Genomic DNA, 22,390 nt, shown 5'->3' on the forward strand with positions numbered 1-22,390 from the left:
CTTTCAAAGGTGGCCTTTCCAGTTAAACAAGCACTGACATTTCGGTGTGGCACACGCCTGCCTCTTGTGCCCCAAACTTGAAGAAAGCTGAGAAACAATATTTCATGCCAGCTAAAGGGGGCAGCATTTTTATTCACTCATCCAGCACTCAACTCCATAGTTGTGCGAGTGGCTACAGAAAGGTCCAGAAGCAGTTCTCCAAGACTGCCCCTACTGATAAAGGTCTTAAATTCTTCAACCTTTTGAGTAGAAAAGTATTCGCAGTCTAATCTCCAATTTATAGTTAAGTACCAGGCATTGCTAGCAAAATACAATTTCCTGAATTATGCCAAATTTGCAGATTTTAAGGACAGACTTCCCCAGGTAGACAGGGCCCAGTTTCAAACCCTTATTGATGAAGGCAGGCTATTGGTGAAGACATCTGGAAGAGGGCACTTGGTTGGGGGACTTTCATGTAGACATTAACTCATTCCACAGAAGGTTATATATAGACATTCACTCATCCCACGGAAAGTTCTTCAGATTCCTCATTGGGGAGGACCAATTATAATTCAGAGTACTTCCATTTGGGCTAGCTGCAGCACTCAGAGGCTTCACAAAAGTCCTTTAAGCAGTGGCAGCTTGGATAGGACAAAACAGTTTCACCATCTTTCCATATCTCGGTGACTGGCTCCTGATGGACAGATCCAGCAGGGAAGTCCAGTCAGCAATAGCATTCCTACTCCATCTTTTCCTTAGGAGTCTGGTTCAACCATGAAAAGTCTACTTTAACCCCTACAAGTTTGATAGGAGGAACCCTGAACTCAACTATAGCAAGAGCCTATCTCCCTACCAAGAGATTCCATGTTATGAGTGACCTAATAAAACAGGTCACCCTCAGACCGTGGACCTCAGTCAGGGCTTGCCTTTCCCTTCCTCAGCCATGTGGCCTCATGCACCCACATTATACTATTTGTCAGGTTTCATCTAAGCTGCCTATATACTTGGCATTAGTTCATCTACTCACCAGAAAAAGACAACATCAATGCCAAAGTAACAATTCCACCAAGGTTTTGGCTTCTCTTGCCTGGTGGACAAAATTGGAGAAAGTTTGGGTGGGTATTTCTTTCCTCACACCTACACCTATAATCACAGATGTCTCCCTATGAGATTTTGGAGCTCATATGAACAATCACACTGCACAAGGCACCTGGGCTCCTTAAGAGTCCAACAGGCACTGCTTACTTAAAATTTCTTCTATGTGTGCATACACAGGGGTGGTATGTAGATAGGGCCCACATATTTTGAAGAACTGCCAGTTTCAGGTAAGTAACCTTCATTTATGTTCCTAACAATCAGATTTTTTGTTCATTATTAATTTTTTCACTGCAGAAAAAGCTTCCTATTTCTCTTTTGCTGGCATCCTCCTCCTTGATCTGTGCTGGTTATACTGTTTTTGGAAAAGTACAAAATTGTATCTTGAACTCTGATGTATTCACACCTTTGTGTACCAGTTTAACTCCTAGTAAAGTTTTTTTAATGCATACCGAGTGCTGTTAGGCAGTATTTTCCTGGGAAATTATATAGTCTTAAACATATTTCCCATTCACCATCTTTAATTAGCCTAACAGCGAGAATTGGCTGTGCACTCCTGTCCTTCCTTACTTTGCATTTTCAATTTGCCACACAAATATCAATGAGTTTAATCAAGTATAACAATGTATACACTGCCAATATATCAGTGCTGGCAAACAGGATGAGCCTGCTAGAGAAAACATTTATGTGTAGGTAGGCACCTTGAATAGCCATGATTTCCTGGCAGTTATGCTTTTAAACTAGGCTCAATCTAAGAACTTGTCTACACTACTGGCCAGATCAACAAGCAGCGATTCATTCAGTGGGGGTCGATTTATCGTGTCTAGTATAGACACGATAAATCAACCACCAATCGCTCTAGCAGTATGCCACCTCAACGAGACTTGCAAAGGGAATTGATGGGAGTGCATCTCCCGTCGACGCACTGCAGTGAAGACACCGCGGTAAGTAGATCTAAGTACGTCAACTTCAGCTACGTTATTCATGTAGCTGAAGTTGTGTAACTTAGATCGATCCCCCCTGTAGTGTAGACCAGCCCTAATTTGTGAGTGCTTGGGCATTATCTTAAGTTATTCATGTGTATAGTTTTCCAGAAATCTCCACAGAGAGCTTTGGTTTTTCTTGTTCACAAGTGTTGCTAGGAACAGTAACATTTTCAAATAAATACATTTCCATAGCAGATCAATCCATGACATTCCATTGTGCATGTATACAGAAAATATAGGTGAAGTTGGTTCTCCTAGCTCAGCCCTACAATACTCTTTCCTGCCCTCAGTAAGAGCTGCACCCATTGTTACCTGTTAGCACTCCTCCTGTACTTGTTCCCAGCAGGCCAGAGAGCAGCCAAGACAGCATTAATCTGGTTTTGGCTATGCTCAGGAGCCATTCTTTATTTTGGGAAGGTACTCAAAAGCTCATGTCAGCTACACCAGAAACTTCCCCACCTGAAGAGTAACATCTGCATTTATAGAAGCTTAATCTACATGAAAATTTAAACCAACTCATCCCCCTGAGGTATCATTTGCTTGAAAATGACACAGAATAGAAAACAACATATTATTTCACCTACAAAACATTATAATTATAAAAATAATTATAATGCATAAAATAATTGTGCACATTATATATAAAAGGAGAAAAAAAGCAAAGCTCAATACCACTAAGGTTGGTGGTGCTAACCATAGTCATCACAGAGCCAGAGTTTGTATGGCAAAGAATGCCAATAAAGCTTGTGGTCACCTTCAGCTGTGACCTCTGCATGCAGTTATGTGAGAATGCATCTCCACACCTCAAGACATGTGCAGCAATGATTGGAACAAATCAGTGAAGAAGTCAAAGATACCAAAATGTTAACAGGTATAAATACATTTTGTTTTTACATCTGTAACATACAACTGTCTATATAAAGTGTATAATATATTGTACACACAACATGTGCCCCTACCAAACATTAAAGACAGAATTATCATGGGAATAGCTGTGGTGCTCATCACAATAATATCTGAGTGCTTCACAAACATTACTGAATTTATTTTCACACCAGCCCTGTGAAATGGAGGTATGTGTGCGTGGGGTGGCATTATCCCCATTTTACAGATGAGGAACTAAGGCACAAAGAGATTAAGGTCAAAATGATCCACTAGTTTGGGTGTCCACTTTAAGATGCCTAGTATGCCTGATTTTTCATACTACTTAGCATTATATAACAATTAATATGTTCAAAGCACAGCTCACATTTACTTCAGTTCCAGCTGTGAGTGCTCAGCCTTTCTATAATAAGACCATGGGGTCTCAAGTTGGGCACCTGTAGAACACAGAATTAGTGACCACCTATAAGAAGTTTGGTTTAAGGGATTTGCGCAGCATTGCATAGGATCTTGTTGACAAAGCAGGGATAGAATCCAGTTCCTGAGGGGAGTATTCAACTGCCTTAAAAATGAGACTCTCCATTTTCTTCCTGTAATTCCCTGCCTCATTCACTATAGACCTTCCAATTTCTGCAACAACAGAAGCAGGGATCATGCATACAATAGCTACCTTTATTATGCTCATGGCTCCTTGTAAGATCTGTCTCTCCTTTCCCCCCACTTCTCCCAACCACCCCAGTGGTTACCAGTCTCCTCTTCCAGATTCTGCCTCCCACTCTGTTCCTCATATAATCACAGTCTCAATCTCCCCACCCCAACCTCAACTCCTAGTCCCACTTTCCCTCTTCCCCATTCCAGCCTCCTTGTCCCAATCTGTTCCTGTAACCTGCCCCTCTCAGTCCTTCTCTTCTCCCTCAGCATTCCAATCAGGCAGCTTCCTCCTCCATGCTGCCTGGGCCCAGCAGAGGTCTCTTTGAGAACACATGCGAAACTGGCTCCTTGCTCTCAGTTCTGATGCTTGGTCTGGCCTGCAGCAACACAGAGCAGGGAAAATCCTGCTCAGGTGTGTTGGTGGTAGCAGCAGCGGCAATCCATATAGTACTCTTTGGTTAGGCCGGGGTGATATTGACAGTGCCCCTACCCGCAGAGCTCTCTGCTTGGGAGTGATGTGGTGAGGCAGAACCTCCCTAGTGACCTGTCTGTGAGTGGGTGGGGTTCCAAGACATCTTTTCGGTCAGGGACAGCCCCTCTCAGAGCCCTTTGCTGAAGGAGACACAGTGACTCCTCTAGTTGGATGATGAGAAGTGGGCACTTCACAACAGAGCCTACTGCATGTAGGATAGAGTAACACCTTTCCCAGGACTATCTGTTGAAGGGTGGGTGACTAAGGCCACCTTTGCTGTGGTGTTGTCAGTGCAGCCCTCACCACCCAGCTGTCCAACTTGAATGAACGTCAATCCTCAGTTTGGGGGAAGGTTGCTAGAGCCCTCTGAATTGAGTGATTGGGGGAACAGCCCTCTAGAGCTCTCTGTGTGAGTTGAAGATGTTGAAGGTAGCACTGCTACCTCCGTCTTCTGTTTGGAGTAGTCATAGAGCCACCTAACTGGGAGTACAGAGGTGTCTCCACGAAGCTTCTTAGTGAGCTGGAGGCCCCCTCTTCCTCTGAAGAGAAATTTTAGAGGAAGTGGTAGTGGGGAACAGAGGCCTTCTCCTTCCTTTGAGCATCCATTTGAATATCACTGGCTGATGTTAGACACCATAGTCATGGACTGGGGAGGAGAGAGGCCCTGGTCTACCAGAAAATAAGTAGAGTGTTAGTGGTCATGTTCTACCAAACTCACTGAAGTACTGGGAACTACGGAAGCCTGAGCCAGCCTTTTGTGTTTTTGTCATATGACCTGAGAAGTGTGCCAGCTGCCAAGGCCTATCTCTGGTTGCCTGAAGACTAGGAGCTGTGGTGCTAGCTGAGTTTCCCCTTCACCTGGCCTAACCAAAGAAGGTGAGTTGGGATCAGCAGAGGTAGCGTCAGCCCCCAATCTCCTGCCCATTAAGAGTTGTGGTGGTGGCAGCTCCCATCACAAGATTTACGTCCGCTGGGATGTGTCTGTGCCTGGAAATGGGCAGCTATGGTGGGTGTGAGTGACAGGAATGAGTATTCCCCTCCCTGGCTTTAGTAGGTGCCACTAATAACTGCTGCTTCCTCTAAAATGTCTAGATCTTCTTCTGTCTGGAGCAGACTTTCTTGTACAGAGCCTGTCTGAATGATGTCACAGTGGTGTTATCACACTATCATGTGATACCATGATTATTTTTAATACTTAATCCTGCTATGGATACACCATTTACCCCTGAAAGAGTGCAATGGTCTAATGTAGGTATGCCCTGTATGTGAGCAATATATATTTAGAAGCATAATGTTTAGGCTGGAATGTCTAAATAGCAGTTTGTTATGAACTTCTAATACCTGCAGTTACAAGGATACTCCATGGCTAATATAGCTCTGAGATTAATTAATAATAAATACAACTTGTACAGCTAAATAAAATATTTTTTGACCTGTTGGTTTTGTTATTATGCTGAGTTGGATTGAGGAGTGAATCATCATAATGAAACATTCACCCACCCTTTCATCTGTTTGTGGAAGCTCCTGAGAATTGAACATAAACATGCCTCCAAAATTATCCTGAATATCGTTTGAACAGATCCATAATGCCTATGGCTTCATTCCATAGTCTTTCCTTCCCAACAGGATATGAAACATTCATTCATTTTGAATAGAGCCCTTAGAAATGGAAAAATATTTAAAGACCCCATGTAGCTAAATACCATACAGCGGAATCCAAAACTACAAAAGGAACATAATTTTAAACAGTTCACTACTTGGAAATCAATGAGAACGAAGTAATATGCATATATATTTGTTTTTTTAATGAAATAACTTTTGCTACACATTGAAGTTATTACAGTGTATCATTTCATTTTTCTGCCTGACTACAATTTACAAAATGGAATACAAATTATCTATGTTTTAATAGTCAATAAAATCATCACAGTTGAGGGGTTGAAGAGTAAAATGCATATTGGGAGGAAGAATAGTGTGCTAGATGGTTAAAGAAATTAGCTGATTAATGCATATTTTCTCATTACAGATAAAGCTGTGGTATGACAAAGTTGGTCATCAGTTGATAGTCACAATATTGGGAGCAAAGGATCTTCCTTCAAGGGAAGATGGGAGGCCAAGGAATCCTTATGTTAAAATTTACTTTCTTCCAGACAGAAGGTAGGGTCAAGGGGAAAGTAAGGGATATGTTAGTAGAAGTTAAAATAGATATTCAGATAGCATGCAGAGTTGAAAAGAGATTGCTAGCTAATACTGGTCATACATGAGATCTTATAGAATAGTCTTAAAGAATGGAATTTAGTGATTGAACATGTTGTATAACAGTGAAGAACGGGTTTTACATTTCTTTGAATACTATTTTCTGTTGATAAAATAATCTAACTGAAGTTAATTTGATTAACTATTAGGTGGAAAACTAAAGATAAACCCGTCTGCATTGCATGAGGAGCTGTTGTTTGCAAATTCTGTTGTTAATATTTTAAGGCCATATTATCTGGTAGGTTATTCATGTGTAGGGGACAGGAAATTCCACAGATATAGACTCACTGAGTTTCTGACTGATAATTTCTTCAAGACATTCATTGTCCCCCCCCCATTCCCATCCCCACAGCAAAACAGGAAGTGGGCTTGGCATCCAAAAACCATGAGTCTCAAATTATGGTACTGGCAAGTTAATTCTGATGAGGACCCAAACCTGTGACATGCTGAGAACCCTCAGCTTTAACTGTAGGCCCTTCTCACTACACAGTATTGATATTAACTTACACCAGTAATCCCCATGGCATTTAGGAGAAGATCGTGTGATGGGGCCTTTACCACCCCTGCCCCCTTTTATCTCAGTGCTTGATTCTGTGAATGTAGTTGTTTCCATTGGGTCAGAGGGAAGGGGAACAGTTAGAGGAGTCCCTCTGACTGGAACTGCTGATCTGTGTTTCCTCTGCTCTTGTTGGCAGAGGGGAACATTTGGCTTTATTTTGTGATATGTTGTGAAATATAGCAGAGGTTTGCTGTAAATTGTGGAATCAGTATATAAAAAACTGATTGATGGAGCGATAGAATAATATGCATCTTTAAAATAAGTATTTTTACTGCATTTGTTTGTTATACTGTACATAAATGTTTCCCAGCCTGGAGATTCTGCCTTCCTATCCATCTCTCCTCAGCCTTGTCTGGGGCAGTGCCAGTTAACCTTAAATATTTAATTAGAAAGAATTGTCTAATCATGAAAGGTGCCAGGTACCTTCAGTTTCCATTGATTTCAATAGGAATTGAGGGTGCTCAACTCCTTGCAAGATTGTCCTTTTCATCTTCACCATATTCAGTATGGTAAAGTACCCTGAAATAGGATAAAATGGTGAAGTTAGTCGAAGAAGAATGGTTTATCCATTTTATGTCAACTTGGATACTGTGATATCTTTTATGTGTTCCTGTATTTCAAAAGCTTTTTTACAAAAAGGTCCCAGTTAGGCCTCTTTACCTTAAAGGTTTTTAAACCATTGGCCTAATAAAATATACTGGTCTAGATCCTCAGCTCACGGAAATTGGCATAGTATCACTGAAGACAATGGAGTAGGCAAAGATCTGTGCAAGCTGGGGTTCAGATTCATTGTTTTATTATATTTATCTTGTCCACTTTTTTGAAGATCAATATTCTCATCAATAATTTCTGTTTTCATAGAGTTAGATAATTAGAGCTTTTATCATGCAATGAAATATGGGCAGAAAGACCCCTGTACCCTAGGTTGGAAAAGGATGGTCAGGTGATGAAAAGAAGAAAAAAAATCCCCAAATATAATATAAAATAAATAGAAATATATTATTAAAATAAAATAATGTGTACAATACCAATAATGATATATTTTGGAATTTTACTATGGTTTGGTAATGTTTTACAAGAAATACTTTGTGTTATTCTTTTTATTTTCTTTTATGTGAGGAATATCGAATTTTTCTTTTAATTATTCCTGGTATTTCCTCTCATATATAAAAGAAACAGCAGTTTGTCTTATTGAATTAGTTTTCTTCTGACAGCCAAATTGCTTTTTCTCTCCTCTGAAGAATAAACCTAGTAGGCTAAAATAAATCTCTTGTGCATGGAAAAGTAACCTGCTAGAGGAAAAGTGCAGTTAAACAACTCAAGTATTTTATTAGGTGAGCATGTGAAGCTCTGACTAAACAAATTTCACTGGAAAAACATGTCCAATATAACTTAGTTCTCTATGGTGAACAAATCTTGAGTGTTGAAATATGCAATTAAAATTCTTTCTTTTAACAATATGGATAAAATTCAACTAGATAGTTAACATGTTGTTCCAACATCTAGCTGCTAGGAGTTTACAAATAACACAATTGTTATCCATATAATTAGTATGTTATACTTAGAGTATTTGCAAATGTGCCAGTATCTTCATTATATTGTTAAAAATATATAAATTAATACCAGGGCTGGCTCCAGGGTTTTTGCCGCCCCAAGCAGGAAAAAAAAAAAAAGCCGCGATCGTGAGCTGCAGCTCTACCGCTGCTGCTTCAGTCTTCAGTGGCAATTCAGCGGTTGGTTCTTCACTCTGAGAGGGACTGAGGGATCCACCGCTGAATTTCCGCTGAAGAGCCCAACGTGCCACCCCTCTCCATTGGCTGCCCCAAGCATTTGCTTGCTGGGCTGATGCCTGGAGCCAGCCCTTATTAGTACAGCAGTTGAATGATGCAAAAAAAAAGCAAGTTTTAAACTAATGAATTTTGTAAATACACTTCATGAATACAAAACTGTAAATTATGACCAGTCCCAGGCCCTAATCTTTTTTTCATCAGAAACTCCTTATTCTGATGTCCTTCTGGTTTATTGTTAGTCTTTCAAACTACACACAGATTACCACTGTTCTAAGACATCATGCATTTAACAAAATGCTTAGTACAATGTACTAGGTTTTGGAAGTCTTTAATGTTTAAATTGCTCTTTGCAGTGATAAAAACAAAAGAAGAACAAAAACAGTAAAGAAAACATTGGAACCCAAATGGAACCAAACATTCATTTATTCTCCAGTTCATCGAAGAGAATTTCGAGAACGAATGTTGGAGATTACCCTTTGGGACCAAGCACGAGTTCGTGAGGAAGAAAGTGAATTTTTAGGAGAGGTATTTGGAACTGTTTTGACTCTTCATAATCAATCAGTAGTTTGGGGACTTTGTCAATAGTACATGGATGAGTGATGATTTCCTTCGCTGTTGTGAATAAAATATTTTTATCTGATGTAAACAAAAAAGCTGACACTTCTGCACGTATTTGACTGCTTAATAGTAACTCTTCCTAAAAGTTACCTGAAATGTATTATGCAATATTGGTATCAGATACATTCTTTAATTGTTCTGTCTTAATAACAGCATGCACATAGTTTCAAAAAGTCATATAATTTGAGGATTGTTGATAATGGTCCAAATTTGTCCCTGGCATAACTTTACTGAAGATGTTGAAATATGATTGTTTATTAATTTGTCCCAAGATGTTTAGATACTGTTCAGATTGTTATTAAGTTGCTAAGGTTGCTGTTAAAGCTAGAAATGTTTGTCTTATTTGGTGTCAAGATTTGTTAGAAGTACTATATTCCTAAGTGTCTTGATGGCTCATTTTGAGTGAATGCAAGACCTCTTGAATTTCAAATGTGTATGTTTAACATTAAAAGAATGAATAGAATAAAATGTATAGAAATACCTATTTTAAAATAGTGTTCCACTGTAGCACCTGCCCTTGTTTCTTTTGTAGATTCTTATTGAGCTAGAGACAGCACTATTAGACGATGAACCTCACTGGTACAAACTTCAGACACATGATGTTTCCTCATTGCCACTTCCCCATCCCTCACCATATTTGCCACGCAGACAGCTACATGGTGAAAGCCCTACACGGAGGTTACAAAGTAGGTTATTAATAATACTAATGTCATGTGTATCTCATCTAAATTAGTCTGTACAGTATGTTACATTCTAAGCTAAAGATTTGTAAAAGCAGAAGTTGAGATTGTGTTTGTTTTTCATTGCCATTAATCAGTGCCTTTTGATTGCCAATGAGCATCTGAAATACTCAAAATGCTAACGGCGAATAGTGCATGACAATGCATTCTTTCTTAAAATATATGCGCCAGATCCTCAGCTGAAGGAAATTAATTTAGTCAATGAAATTATGCCACTTTTCACCAGCTGAGGACCTTGTAATCTGCTTGTACACCCAAAGTGAAAGCACAGTAACTTTGTCTTCTAAACCTTTTTTAAAAATGAAGCACAATGACTTGTACGTAATTTTGCATGTATTGACTTTAATACAATTGTTTATTACTGCCTTTTGATACTATCACTACAGTAAAAAGAGCATGTTCAACATTTTGTTAAATTCTGACAATTCTAAATTGTCAGATCATTTGCCATGCAAAAGTTTTTGTTTGATTTTGCAAGTAAAAGTGTGGTTCATAACTCTATTTTGCATAGTACAATATTAGAGGTCAATGGTAGGTTGAAGTAAATAGCAGAAGTGTTAACAAAAGAACTTACACTGAGTTGGTAGAGGAAAATGTAATGGGTACTTAAGGCAGAAAATAAGTGGTATGACCAAATCTTGTTTAATTGCCTTCTTTCTTTTTACCATTTAAATTATTTTACTGAGTCAAGTATCAGAGGGGCAGCCATTTTAGTCTGGATCTGTAAAAAGCGACACAGAGTCCAGTGGCACCTTACAGATTAACAGAAGTATTGGACCATAAGCTTTTGTGGGTGAATACCCACTTCATCAGACACATGTGGTCACCACATGCATCTGATGAAGTGGATATTCACCCACAAAAGCTTATGCTCCAATACTTCTGTTAGTCTATAAGGTGTCACAGGACTCATCGTCACTATTTATTGAGTCAGTGTTTCAAAGTTGTGCTTTGTGATTTACCCTTACAAAATTTCTGTAGGCATTGTAAAATATCCTTCGTAAGTCCTACAGATTTTTAAAAAAAAAAATTTTAAATCAATTTATAAGATTTTTTTTTGTTCATGTTCTCTCTCTCCCTCCCTGCACATATTTGTGTACCTTGAAAAGATAATTATTTTTTAAATTTTGTTTTTGACAATGGAGCCCAAACAACATTCAGTATATTATAAACGCCACATGGATTGTCCAGTAATTAAGCTCATAAACATAAGTATTTGTAATAGTTGTCTACTTTGAGGTTGTGCAGCTGATTATGAGAGGAATTGGAATGCTCCATATCATAATATTCTGAAATTGATAAACTATTGCATCAAGTTGTGATACATAACTTTCTACCAGTGAGATTATCATTATACTTAGTCAGATTTTCTCGTTCTGACTGACAGATGAGGCTCTCCTTTTCAATCCAGTATCCTTCTCAGTAGCTATGTTGTTGTTTTTGACAAATTCTTATGGTTTTTAACTATTTTGTTCCTTCTTCATTTCCTGCAGTTAATTTTTCTGTAAATTAAAAAAAAAATTAAACTCAACTTTTCTGGTGTGCTAGAGTAGCTTTCTGTTTGGTATTTAGTTCATTTTTTCCCTAGCTTTCAGAAAATATTTAAACCCTGAGTAGCAAGCCATTGTGGATAACCATAACAGCTAATTGCTTTGTTTTGGGGGTGTAACCATGCCTCCGTGGGTCACAACTGAGAATACCATATTCAGGACAAACTGCTGAGAAATAGGGCAGATACACCCCAAAATTCAAGGCTACCTGGGGGGGGCAAGTGGGCCAATTTGCCCCAGGCATCAGGCCCTGCAGGGGCCCCGGGAGCTGCTCCGGGTTTTCAGCGGCACTTCTGCGGTGGGGCCTTCGCTTGCGCCAGGTCTTCAGCAGCGCATCCTTCAGTTCAGCGGAAGACTTGGAGCGAGTGAAGGACCTGCCGCTGAAGTGCTCCCGATGCCTCGGAGTGCCGCCCGGTGAGTACAAGTTCCGCAAGTGGCGGAAAGAAAAAAACGCTGTGATCGGCGGCACTTAGGCTGCTCTACCACCGCCCCTTCAATCTTCGGCAGCAATTTGGCGGCGGGTCCTTCCCTCCAAGAGGGACCTGCTGCTGAATTGCTGCCAAAGGCCTGTCCCTGCCCCAGGCCCCCTGAATCCTCTGGCGGCCCTGCCAAAATTGGCTGTTATTCTCCCTTAAGATATACCAAACCAGCAACAAAGGTAAACTTCTGTTTCACCACATTGGTTAACAAGATGTTAGAACAGCAGTTTCCTTAGACATTCCAGTCCTTGCATCACCACCAAAAACACTAGACTTCAAGATAAGTGGTCCTTTACAACCAATTTCATCAAATGAAAGGTTCTTCTTATCCCAAAGGATCAGCCACACACCCAGGTCAATATATAACTCAGATCTTACCTAATAATCACGCTGTTGCCAATCTGTTATTATCTAAAATCTTAAGCTTGATTTATAAAAAGAAAGAAAGATGAGAGTTAAAATTGGTTAAAGGAATCAAATACATCCAATAATTGCAAAGTTTTGGTTCAGGCTTGTAGCAATGATGGAATAAACTGCTGGCTTAAATCAAGTCTCTGTTTGCTTCCAAATCACTGGAAGGACCTCAGTCCCTTGGTTAGAATGCTCCCATTAGTATAAGTCCATAGTCCAGAGCTTTGAGCAGGAAAGAGGCAAAAAGAAGATGTTTCCAGGACCTTTTATAGCTTCTGCCATGTTGAGGGAAATCCATTGTTTCAAACAAAGCCCTCAACACAGCTAGTGGAAAATATCAGGTAAGAGGTGGAGTTTGGAGTCACATGGTCAACTCACATGTGTATGCCTGATTTTGCTTAGTCATATCAGGAAAGTCTATTAAGTGTAAATAGGTGTCTCCCAGGGTCCATTGTGAGTTAAGTGTTCCTCAATGAGCCACTTAATTTGAATATTTCCTTCAAGATGTACAGGCTAAATACCTTGTGGGCATTACCCAAGGAGCAAACATTTGAAATCCAGGCATAGAGCCAATATTTATAACTTCAAAAAAAATAATACATACATACAAATATCATAATCATATTCAGCAAATCATAGCCTTTCCATGGACACCTGACTTGACAATCTTTGTACAAGATTTGTTAAAATTATATCACAGTGGTAGCAACAATGATCTACATGGTCATTTTTAATCAGATAACATCACGGGAAAGCTCATAATGATACTAGATTCAAGATTTGAGCAAATATATTGCCTCATACCTTCAGATCTAAGGGGTATATTCTGTATTCCTGGCCTCACCGGAACAATCTTGTAAGCCTGTATGAAAGCAAGTATGGAAAGCCTTATCAAAGGTTTCATGATGTCAAATGTTTGCTCTGGCTGGAGGTCAGGACTAGTGCAGAAATCCTTCTCCATTTCAATGTAGCTGTGACCCAGAGAAGTAGTTTAAAGCCAGAGAAGAACTTTAAAGTGCTCATTATAATTGTTGGAACCTTCATACATTTCTCTTTATGACACAAGCCTGTCTAAATTTCAGTAATAATATGTGTGTCCAAATTGAGATGAGAAGCCCACTCAGAAGAATTTCAGAATCATGATCCCTCTCGTAGTCCAAACTTCTCCTCACTTTCCTAGACAGTATGTACTTCAAGATTTTAAAACCTAGTGTCCCATAAATTAGTCCCAATTTAAATTGACATAGTTTTGCAAGCACAGAAATACAGAACAATGACTTTTGGAACTGAAATTCTCCAGATTTGGGACTGGGAAAATGTCCAAACTGAAATTTATTATTCACTAGGAATTCTTATATGAAAAGGACTATGTGATAACTAATACCATTGAGCAGTATTAAATCTCATGAGTTGTCCCTGCATCAGGAACTGGAAAATTATATATTTCTTGAACTGCAGTATGCCTGAATTAAACTTATTTGCCACATCTCCAAGTTTAAAATTATCAGTATCAGTTTCTTGCAGAAGAAAGTGGGAGAGCCATGAGAGTGCTTGGGGAACAGACTTGCGTATCCCTCTGACTTCACCGAGAAGAGAGTGTTTATATTCTACTAATAACACCATAATGGTGAAGAAATAAATGGTTCCTGTTCTTTTTGTTGGAGGTTTCAAGAGATGATTCAGCTAAACTGAAGGCCTTACCATGTCTTTTGACTTATGAAGGTCTTACTGAATGTATGATAAAAAGTCTTCTGTATAATGGAATATGAATGGAGTTCTCAGATTATGAAACTTAATTTTGAGCAAAGAGATACTTGTAAAATCAAGTTTCTTAGACAGAAAATGTTATGTCTGGTGTCAGTGAATTCAACCTATAGGACAACTGAGTTCCAAGCTTTAGTGACTATGATTTTATGAAGAGACAGTGATATTGTGTTAGATATGCAGATACCTTCCAAGTTGGTCTCAGAGTTCCACAACAATCAGTCATCTTGTTTATATTTTTTCTATTTCCTATGCTCTGTCCTGGTGTATTTCTACATGTGCAGACTTTTAAAAGTCCCTAGTTTTTGTTTTGGAGCAAACAAAATCCCTTAGAAAGTCAGTCCAGCTATTTTCTTTCATTTGGCACTTATTGCTTCAACTGTGTATTGCATAGTGAATCTTGCTTTCAGCTACCGGGCTTACAAAAACTGTTTCCAGGTTGAGACAAAAGTTGTTCAACCCTCCCACTTCCTATTTGTATTTTGGAACGACACTAAGTATATTATTGTTAGTTTGTAAATTAAGAGCGGTCTTAGTTCATGTATACAAAAGTTGTTGCTGTTAGAATATCTCACTCCTTATTTTAAAAAAATAGGTATTTTTATTGTATTAGAGGTACTGTAACTCTCTCAAAAAAGATTTTGAATTACAAGGATATTTGTTTTTCTTTTCATATGCAGGCATATCTGGGCTTTATAGTCTCCAAATTAGTGTAGTTCTACCTTTAAAGGAAAGAAAATTACTTAATTTTTGTTCTCTGAAGGTAGTATAAAAGAATCGCCTACACCCACCCTCTTTCTTTTCTTGCTAGAGTTGGGGATATGGTATTTTACTTGTGGCACTTTCAATTCTCTTTTTAGCGTCAGTGAATTTTAGTGATCATGAAAACTAACAGATTGACAGAAGAATGAAGAATGCATTTCTGTATTTGTGCACAGCCAGTGGTGTAGAGCAAGCTTTCCACAGTACCCCATATGCTGGTTTGCAGTGGCCAACTCTAGCAGAGAGTAGTTCAGTTTCCATACCCATTTATTCCTCGATTATTTCTGAATAGACAGATTTTGTGATACAGACATGTCCACTAAGAATTAGTCTATCATTGATTTTCACTTATGTCACTGAACATACAACAGATGGTAACAAGTTTCAGTTATCTCCAGCCTGTGCTGGATTTGAATTGGTGCAGATGAAGGACTTTGTATTCTTAACCAATCCTCCCGCACTATCCAATTCCTGGACTTTCTATTGAGAAATGCAGTGCATTTTTTCTGGAGGTATCTCATATATACACATATAAATTACAGCTACTGCAAAACACTCAAATATACAATATTAAAAACATAAAAATGTAACTTCTTGTAGCCTTTCAGCCAAGGGAATTCATGATGCCATACTATTCAAATGACACTGTTTGGCTCTTATACAATGACTATGTTTTAAGCTTTTTCATATAGCATATAAGGTCTATGGTAACGTAAAATGTCCATCTCACTGATCATAAGTGGATCATAAGTAGGGCTACATTTTTACTACAGCCTCAACCCAGCTTCCAATTATGCACCCTAAATCAGCTGTGCATAAAAAAATCCAGGCACTTCTATAATGTAACGGGGGAGTTATTTGCATTATTTTCCTTCTGACAACTGATTGTAGGCACAAAATTATAGGTAATTAAAAAAAATTGGCATTTACCCCCTGTAGTTGATCATTATACTGTGGTATTTGTGACATTTCTCATACAGGATGTAGAAAATAACACAAATTCCATGGAAAAGTTAATAAGTAAGGTACAGTAAATATTGTGGTATGGTATCACATTTATGCAATACAGCAGTTCAGACGAATGGAACTGAGACAACCAGTAGTTCTACAATTTAAACTCAAGAGGTTGAGAGGCAAGTCTTCTGTACTGTGGACCTGCAAATCTGGAAGGTTTTTCCTCTCTGTGTTTCCCAGGGTACATACGTAGTATTCTTCACATTGAAAAGCAAGATATATTTGGTTCAGATTTTTCAATTATTTGCAGTTGTAGGTATGAGGAGTGGACAGTGTTTTATATTTGAGTCATGTGGGCTGATATTGAGTAGTGGGTGAAGGTGTAAGATTATTGAATATTTTGAGGCACTAATTCTATACTAATTCCGCTTTGTTTATAGAGACATATGCCCTTTGTTTATTAAAACTTGTTTAAGATATTTTTAAAATAATTGAATTGTTGTTTATTTTTACTTAGTGTTAAAAAACCAGCAGATTCAATTCTTACAGCTTTAGAACCACACTCTTCCCTGAATTATTGATCTGTTAACCACAGAGTGTGGGTTGACAACATTGATAATGGTGAGATGCCGAAAAAGAAGAATATGTACAAAACAGAATTTTTCAGTCCCTCTGGAACACACCTTCTCTAGCACTTTCACAGGAGTGGAAACCTACACACATAAGGATATGTAATATGGCTGAGATCCTGAAGGAGAAAAGTTTTAGATTCTGAGCACTGTCACTAAGGGGAAAAATGAATTCATGTCAAACTGTGACCTTCAAAGAAAAACGTAGCAGTTTTCAGAAATAACAGCATTTGGAATTAACTGTGAGAACCAGCAAATAATGGACAAACTGCATTATCCTGAAAAGGTGAAAGTGAATGTAACTGCCAAAACAATTAAAAAGCAGTATCTAGAAAATCAAATTAGAGTCCTTAAAATATCTGAAAATAAGAAAATTCCTAACTGGTTTTATTACATGAAGAATCTTATATTGTTTGTTCTTAGAATTAATGTCAATGAGGACCTCTTTTACCAACCCATATAATTCCAAAGTGAGATACTGAAAAGAACTCTGGTAAGAGAAAAATTCTGGTCGTCAGCATTTCGGGACAAAGACTGAATGCAGCATATGCAACAAAAGAAATCTCCATATACTATAGGAAAACAAAACATTTCTTTCCCAATTTTTAGCCTGATTAATTTGGATGAGAAGAAAAAATTTGGTATCCCTAAAAAATGGTCTAGATGAGCGTATACATTCTGCAGTTCTCTTCATGGCTAAGTGTTGGACAATTTACCAGGAGACAAGTTATCTTTTCTGGAGCTAAGCTTCAAATTTTACATTACTAGAAACCTTCAGGTCCAACCAGAAACATGGGGAATTTAACAAACTAGAAGACTCTGTTCACAGGTAACTAATCTAAAGAAGTTTCCTCTGCTAGTTAATTTCACTGACTGGATTGGAGATCCTGGATTCGGTTCTTTGAGTGTAGAGGCAATGCTTTTTCTCTATCTTCAGCAAAGTGGGGATGAATGGAATTTTATAATGAAGATTCAAGCCATCCCTCCTATTGCACTGTAATGTTAAAGTTTGCAAATCAGTAGTGTTGCAACTTGTGAAAAACAGGAGACTTGATTGTTATTGCTGAAATTTGAAAAGTTTAATAATAACTGAGATAAGTATTGCAACGTGTTTGCGATTTTACCCTGTGAAAACAGGGCTATTGTACATGTAGGCCCTGATCCTGCAATGAGATCCATGCTAGCAGAAACCCCATTGACTTCACTGGGATTCTGCACAGGCAGATGTCCGCTCACGTACATCTCACTGCTGGATCAGGACCTTACATATCATGTTTCCTGTACTGTGAATATGGAAAGCCAATAAAATAATTTTAAATCAGTGCCACCACCATCAAATTTAAGTTGAGGTAATTATAATCATTCTATCTCACCAGTCAGTAGCCATGGCGCACTTAATGGAGAGGCATATGATTTTTAAATATTATAATATGGAGCATTTTACGTGTATTTTACATGCAATACCACAAACCCACAAGTGGAGAATATATTACAGATATTTAACTCTAGTGAGCAAGAACAACTTTTTTCTTTCATACATTTTACATAATTTCCCCCTTTCTTTTGTGGAACACAGGCCTTGGGCATGTTATCTTGGTTTGCATGTATGAGTGTTTTGTTCATAGAATATTAATATCAATACCAGTATTATATTCTTATTATACATGGATATGTTATGAAATCCTTTAACCAAAAGGTATTTAACATGATACAGGGGTGTCTCAGAGCCTTTAAACTACCAATATTTTTCCTTCTGAAAGGATAACTTGTTTAGGCTATGAATTTTCTGCTGTTTTGGATAATTCAAAAGAGACTACAGTAAAGTGTGATTGAACCACAAAAACATTTGAAGGCCCAGCAAAAATTTCCAAAAGTAGTGAAAGGGAATTAGGGTATTTTTATAGTTCTCTAGGTCTGGCTACTTTATATAACCAAGTTAGTGAACTATTCTCCTCCCATAGTAATTTCATTCTGATTCAAGAGGGCCAAAAATGGAAATCACAAGAGAAAAAAAATGTTTTCATAGCAAATTAAACCATTTGGAGGCAAACTTTATTTTGCTAAACACCATATAAATAGCAGATTAGGTTGTCATTTAAAAAGGTTTAAAAGTTTCTGGTTCCAGAAGGGGGCATTCTGTTAAGACTCTTGATATAATGATTATGCATAATAAATATCTAATTTTATAATAATTTCTGGAAAAATGTTTAAAAGTTTAAAATTATTCTAATGTTACAGTTTCTATCATGTAACTATGTAAAGGCAAAGGTGGCTGCTCAATAGTCATAGGTGCAATATTGCAATGATCTCCACGTGGGCATAGGCCTGTGCCTTCCAGGAGATCTGCCTCTGTACAGCTCTTTGCAGAACTAAAGCCTTAGAAAGTCATCCCTCTGTAATTACATCAAGGAACTTTGGTCCAGATTCACAAAAGTATTTAGGTGCCTAATTCTCTGCTGAAGGAATCAGTGAATACAGTGATTATGGGTCCCTGGAAACTATATTGTCTAGTGGAAAGAGAAGAGGGCTCTTTTAATTTTAATTATATTTACCAACAAAAAAAAATTGATAATAGACAGAATTGCCATTTGTAGGTAGGTTAGTAGCATCATATACACTTTACACAGTGGGAAACTGAAGCTCACAGAGATTAAGTGACATGCCTTTGGGGGCACACTGATCTAGCAGATTACTGCTCAAACTAGTTGTCTGGAGACTAGGGTTCCAATTCTAGATTCTGACCCTGACATGCTGTGTGACCTTGGACAGATCACAGCCTCAATGAATTTCAGTTTCCTCATCTTTAAAAAGGGGGCAATTATATTTAACAACATTATAAAATTGTTGCAAAGTCTAAATAATATTAGTAAGTTGTTACTCATGCAAAATATTATTAGAGCCTCTTAATGGCCTAAGAGAACTCAAGACTTCCTGGCTTCCAATCATGTTCTCATTGCGTTGTGGAGACAGTAGCATCAGCTCCTTCTGTGGTAGCTTTACAAATCTGCTAATGCAAAAGTGACTTTTCACTTTTTTGCAAATAATCAAATAATGAATTTTGTCCCAAAAATTGAAGTTTAGGAAAATTTGTCCAATTGCATAAGAGTTAGAGACCTGTAAAAGAGACAAACTTTATTTAAAAGAGTCCACCAAACAAAATAAATGTTTTAGTCTGCTGAGCTGTTATGTGAGGAAGCATAGGAGGAATACAAATACTAAACTAAATCCTGCAAGCTGGTACCCCCATGAATAACTTTGTTCATGCCAGTAATCTCAAACTCAGTAGGGCTATTGGGAGGAATGGAGTTATTTATATATGTAAATGCTTGCAGAACTGGGGGCAGTGAGTTGGTGGAAGGAGGGGAAGATTGACAGAGACTTTATTTTTTGGTGTGGTAAATCAGGAACAGGACTTTTAGGTGCCAGCCCGTAATAGCAGGCAGAATTGCCACAAGTGAATGCTGCTGATAATATTCTGCCGGAGACGCCTTCAATTTGAAAGCACTGCACAATCACTTAAGGATAGTAATTTATTGTTTTATTATATTTAAATTCACATCACTGAATATTATTTGAACAGACTGGTTGCCATTCAAAAGTAAACATTTATTCACAGTTATAGTTCAGAATAGGCAACAACTGGAGTATCTTTGCCAACGTTGTTGAATTACTGGGAATAAAAGTAGACTTTCTATTGGTGACCAAAGTATTGTTGTTGTGGTTTAATTACTGTGTTTTTCCTCTTTTATATTTAATTTGCTTTGAAATAAATACATTTGTGGAAATCTTTAAGCATTAATATGGCCAGCCATAACTCCCCCACTCTAAACAGAAAAGTGATTGCAAATTCACAGGTTCTAAGCATCCCTGTTACATGTATAGATTTCATGTATTTTTTCATGACATCACTTCATTTTAATATTTGTTTTGCAGATAAAGGCTTATATTCTTATAATTCAGGTAAATTTTCAGCATGCCTGAAGTGTTTATTGCTTGCATATATATGCACAGTTTAAGTTGACATTTTATTGATGTGCTTATGCTATGTACTGTGCATATTTTAAATTGCTAAAGAGTTCCTTGGCTTTTCTGTGTGCTTTTCAGTCATGTCCTTTGTACTGGCTTTATTTTTTCAACATCTTGGTATTGGGAACACCTGGCTGAAATTCCAGTGACTTTGAAAGTATAATATTTGTTTTGCCTGTCTCTATTTGAGGGGAGATAGAGATTTGATAGATAAGTTGTAGTATGCTTTACTAATTATACTGGGGAAATATTAAGTTATTTTGGTCAGAGATTTATTAAAATTGAAAACTTGTACTGAAGCTGCTTTGTGAACTGTTTTAAATAGTTAAAGAATGCAGAAATGTGGTAAGTAAGATACTGTTAATATCAGCATAAGTGTCTTTGTATATAGCTATATATTGCTATATCTGAGAGAGAAAAGTGATGCTCTTAGCTTTCCTTAATTAAATATAAATAAGCCAATAATGTAAAGCCTTCCTAATACAAACTGTAATTCTATCACACATTTCATGTGGGACTTTTCCAGGTCAAACAGTTTTAATTACATGAACTTCACTGAGATTTGGTTCACCTAATTATATTTTAATTATGTTTAATAAATGTAATACTAAGAAATTAAAGCTAATACTATGTCCACAAAAATCTCTTCAGCCACTGATACTCAGGGCCTGAATGTAACTGGGAGAGCGAGCTGCATGGTAGTCAGTTGTGGCTTCCTAAGTCTAAGGCTGTTTGTGTTTCAAACCTGGCATAAATTAGAATAATTTAGGGGCTGCACTAAACTAGACCAAGGGGCTTGTAGCGGGGCGAGGACTCACTGCTGTGGCATCGCCTGCTGATTGTCAAGGGAATTAGCTCACCAACCTCCAGAGCGCCCTCTGCAGGCCAGTGTCTCGCCTTGCCGTTGGCCCTCGTGTCCCTCCCAGACCTCGGTGTCCCTCTACATCAGGGTTTCTGCCCCTGCAGTACCCCACAGTCTCTCGGGGACTCCCCTCCCCGAGGAACCCCCAACCCCCTATCCCCATCTCGTCTCAGTCTTTGGCTACTGCCAGTCACCATCTAGCCCCCGCTCACTGGGTGGACTGCAGTATAATTGCCACTCACCATTGGCAAGGAGGGTTTGGACCGGCTGCCTCTGCCTACCCTTGGGATGCCCCACTGCAACCCCAGTACCCTTCTTGGCCTTTAGACAGGCCTACAGCCTAGGGGTTTTCCAGGCCAGAGCTCCCCAGCTACTCTGACCTTTCCCCAGCCCTGCTCCAGTCTAGGTGCCCTGCTCAGCTCCCGGCAGCCAGGCCTGTCCCTCTCAACATCCAGAGAGACTCTCTAGCACCAGCCTAGCAGCCCCTTTATAGGCCCAGCTGCAGCCTGATTGGGGCATGGCCCAGCTGCGGCTGCTTCCCTAGTCAGCCCAGGCTTACTGGTTTCCCGCCACAGCCCTCTCAGAGGGCTGTTTTAAGCCCTTCTGGGCAGGAGCGGGGTTACTGCCTCGCTACAGGGCTACATTCACTTATCATCATCATCCTGTGTAAGATTGCCTATAGGGCCCCAGTCTGGTAGGCAAACTCTGAGTTCACTCCGCAGGCAAGTTAGGCAGAGGAACACGTCTTCCCCTGGTTCTTGCATTTCTCTGGGGCTTACATATTGGGACACTTGGTGTGGAGCTGCTCTGCACATGATCAGAGACAGAAACATAGATGCCTTGGGAACTTTATTGCAAACATTTAGGTTCCAAGCGAGCTTAGGCACCTCCAGGGTTTTGTGGAAGCCAAGGAGGTGGGGGAGGT

At 38.7% G+C, this 22,390-nt stretch overlaps 1 protein-coding gene across 40 annotated transcripts in view; it reads left to right on the forward strand.

Moving 5' to 3' along the window:
- The window catches only part of RIMS2 (regulating synaptic membrane exocytosis 2), an 884,385-nt gene that overhangs the window by 530,413 nt on the left and 331,582 nt on the right, over positions 1-22,390 (forward strand). For 25 of the 40 annotated variants that reach the window (XR_003999196.1, XR_003999198.1, XR_003999197.1 and 22 more), the window contains 4 exons: positions 6,092-6,222; positions 9,024-9,195; positions 9,821-9,974; positions 20,511-20,537. Coding sequence is in view for 37 of the 40 variants with exons in the window: in XM_030553644.1 (XP_030409504.1) it covers positions 6,092-6,222; positions 9,024-9,195; positions 9,821-9,974; positions 20,511-20,537 (484 nt within the window). In the remaining 3 variants the exon portion in view is untranslated. The remainder of the gene's footprint in view (positions 1-6,091; positions 6,223-9,023; positions 9,196-9,820; positions 9,975-20,510; positions 20,538-22,390) is intronic. The other 15 variants (XM_030553648.1, XM_030553649.1, XM_030553679.1 and 12 more) reach the window with 1 other exon arrangement.

This window comes from Gopherus evgoodei, chromosome 2 (assembly GCF_007399415.2).
Source record: "Gopherus evgoodei ecotype Sinaloan lineage chromosome 2, rGopEvg1_v1.p, whole genome shotgun sequence".
Lineage (NCBI taxonomy): Eukaryota > Metazoa > Chordata > Testudines > Testudinidae > Gopherus > Gopherus evgoodei.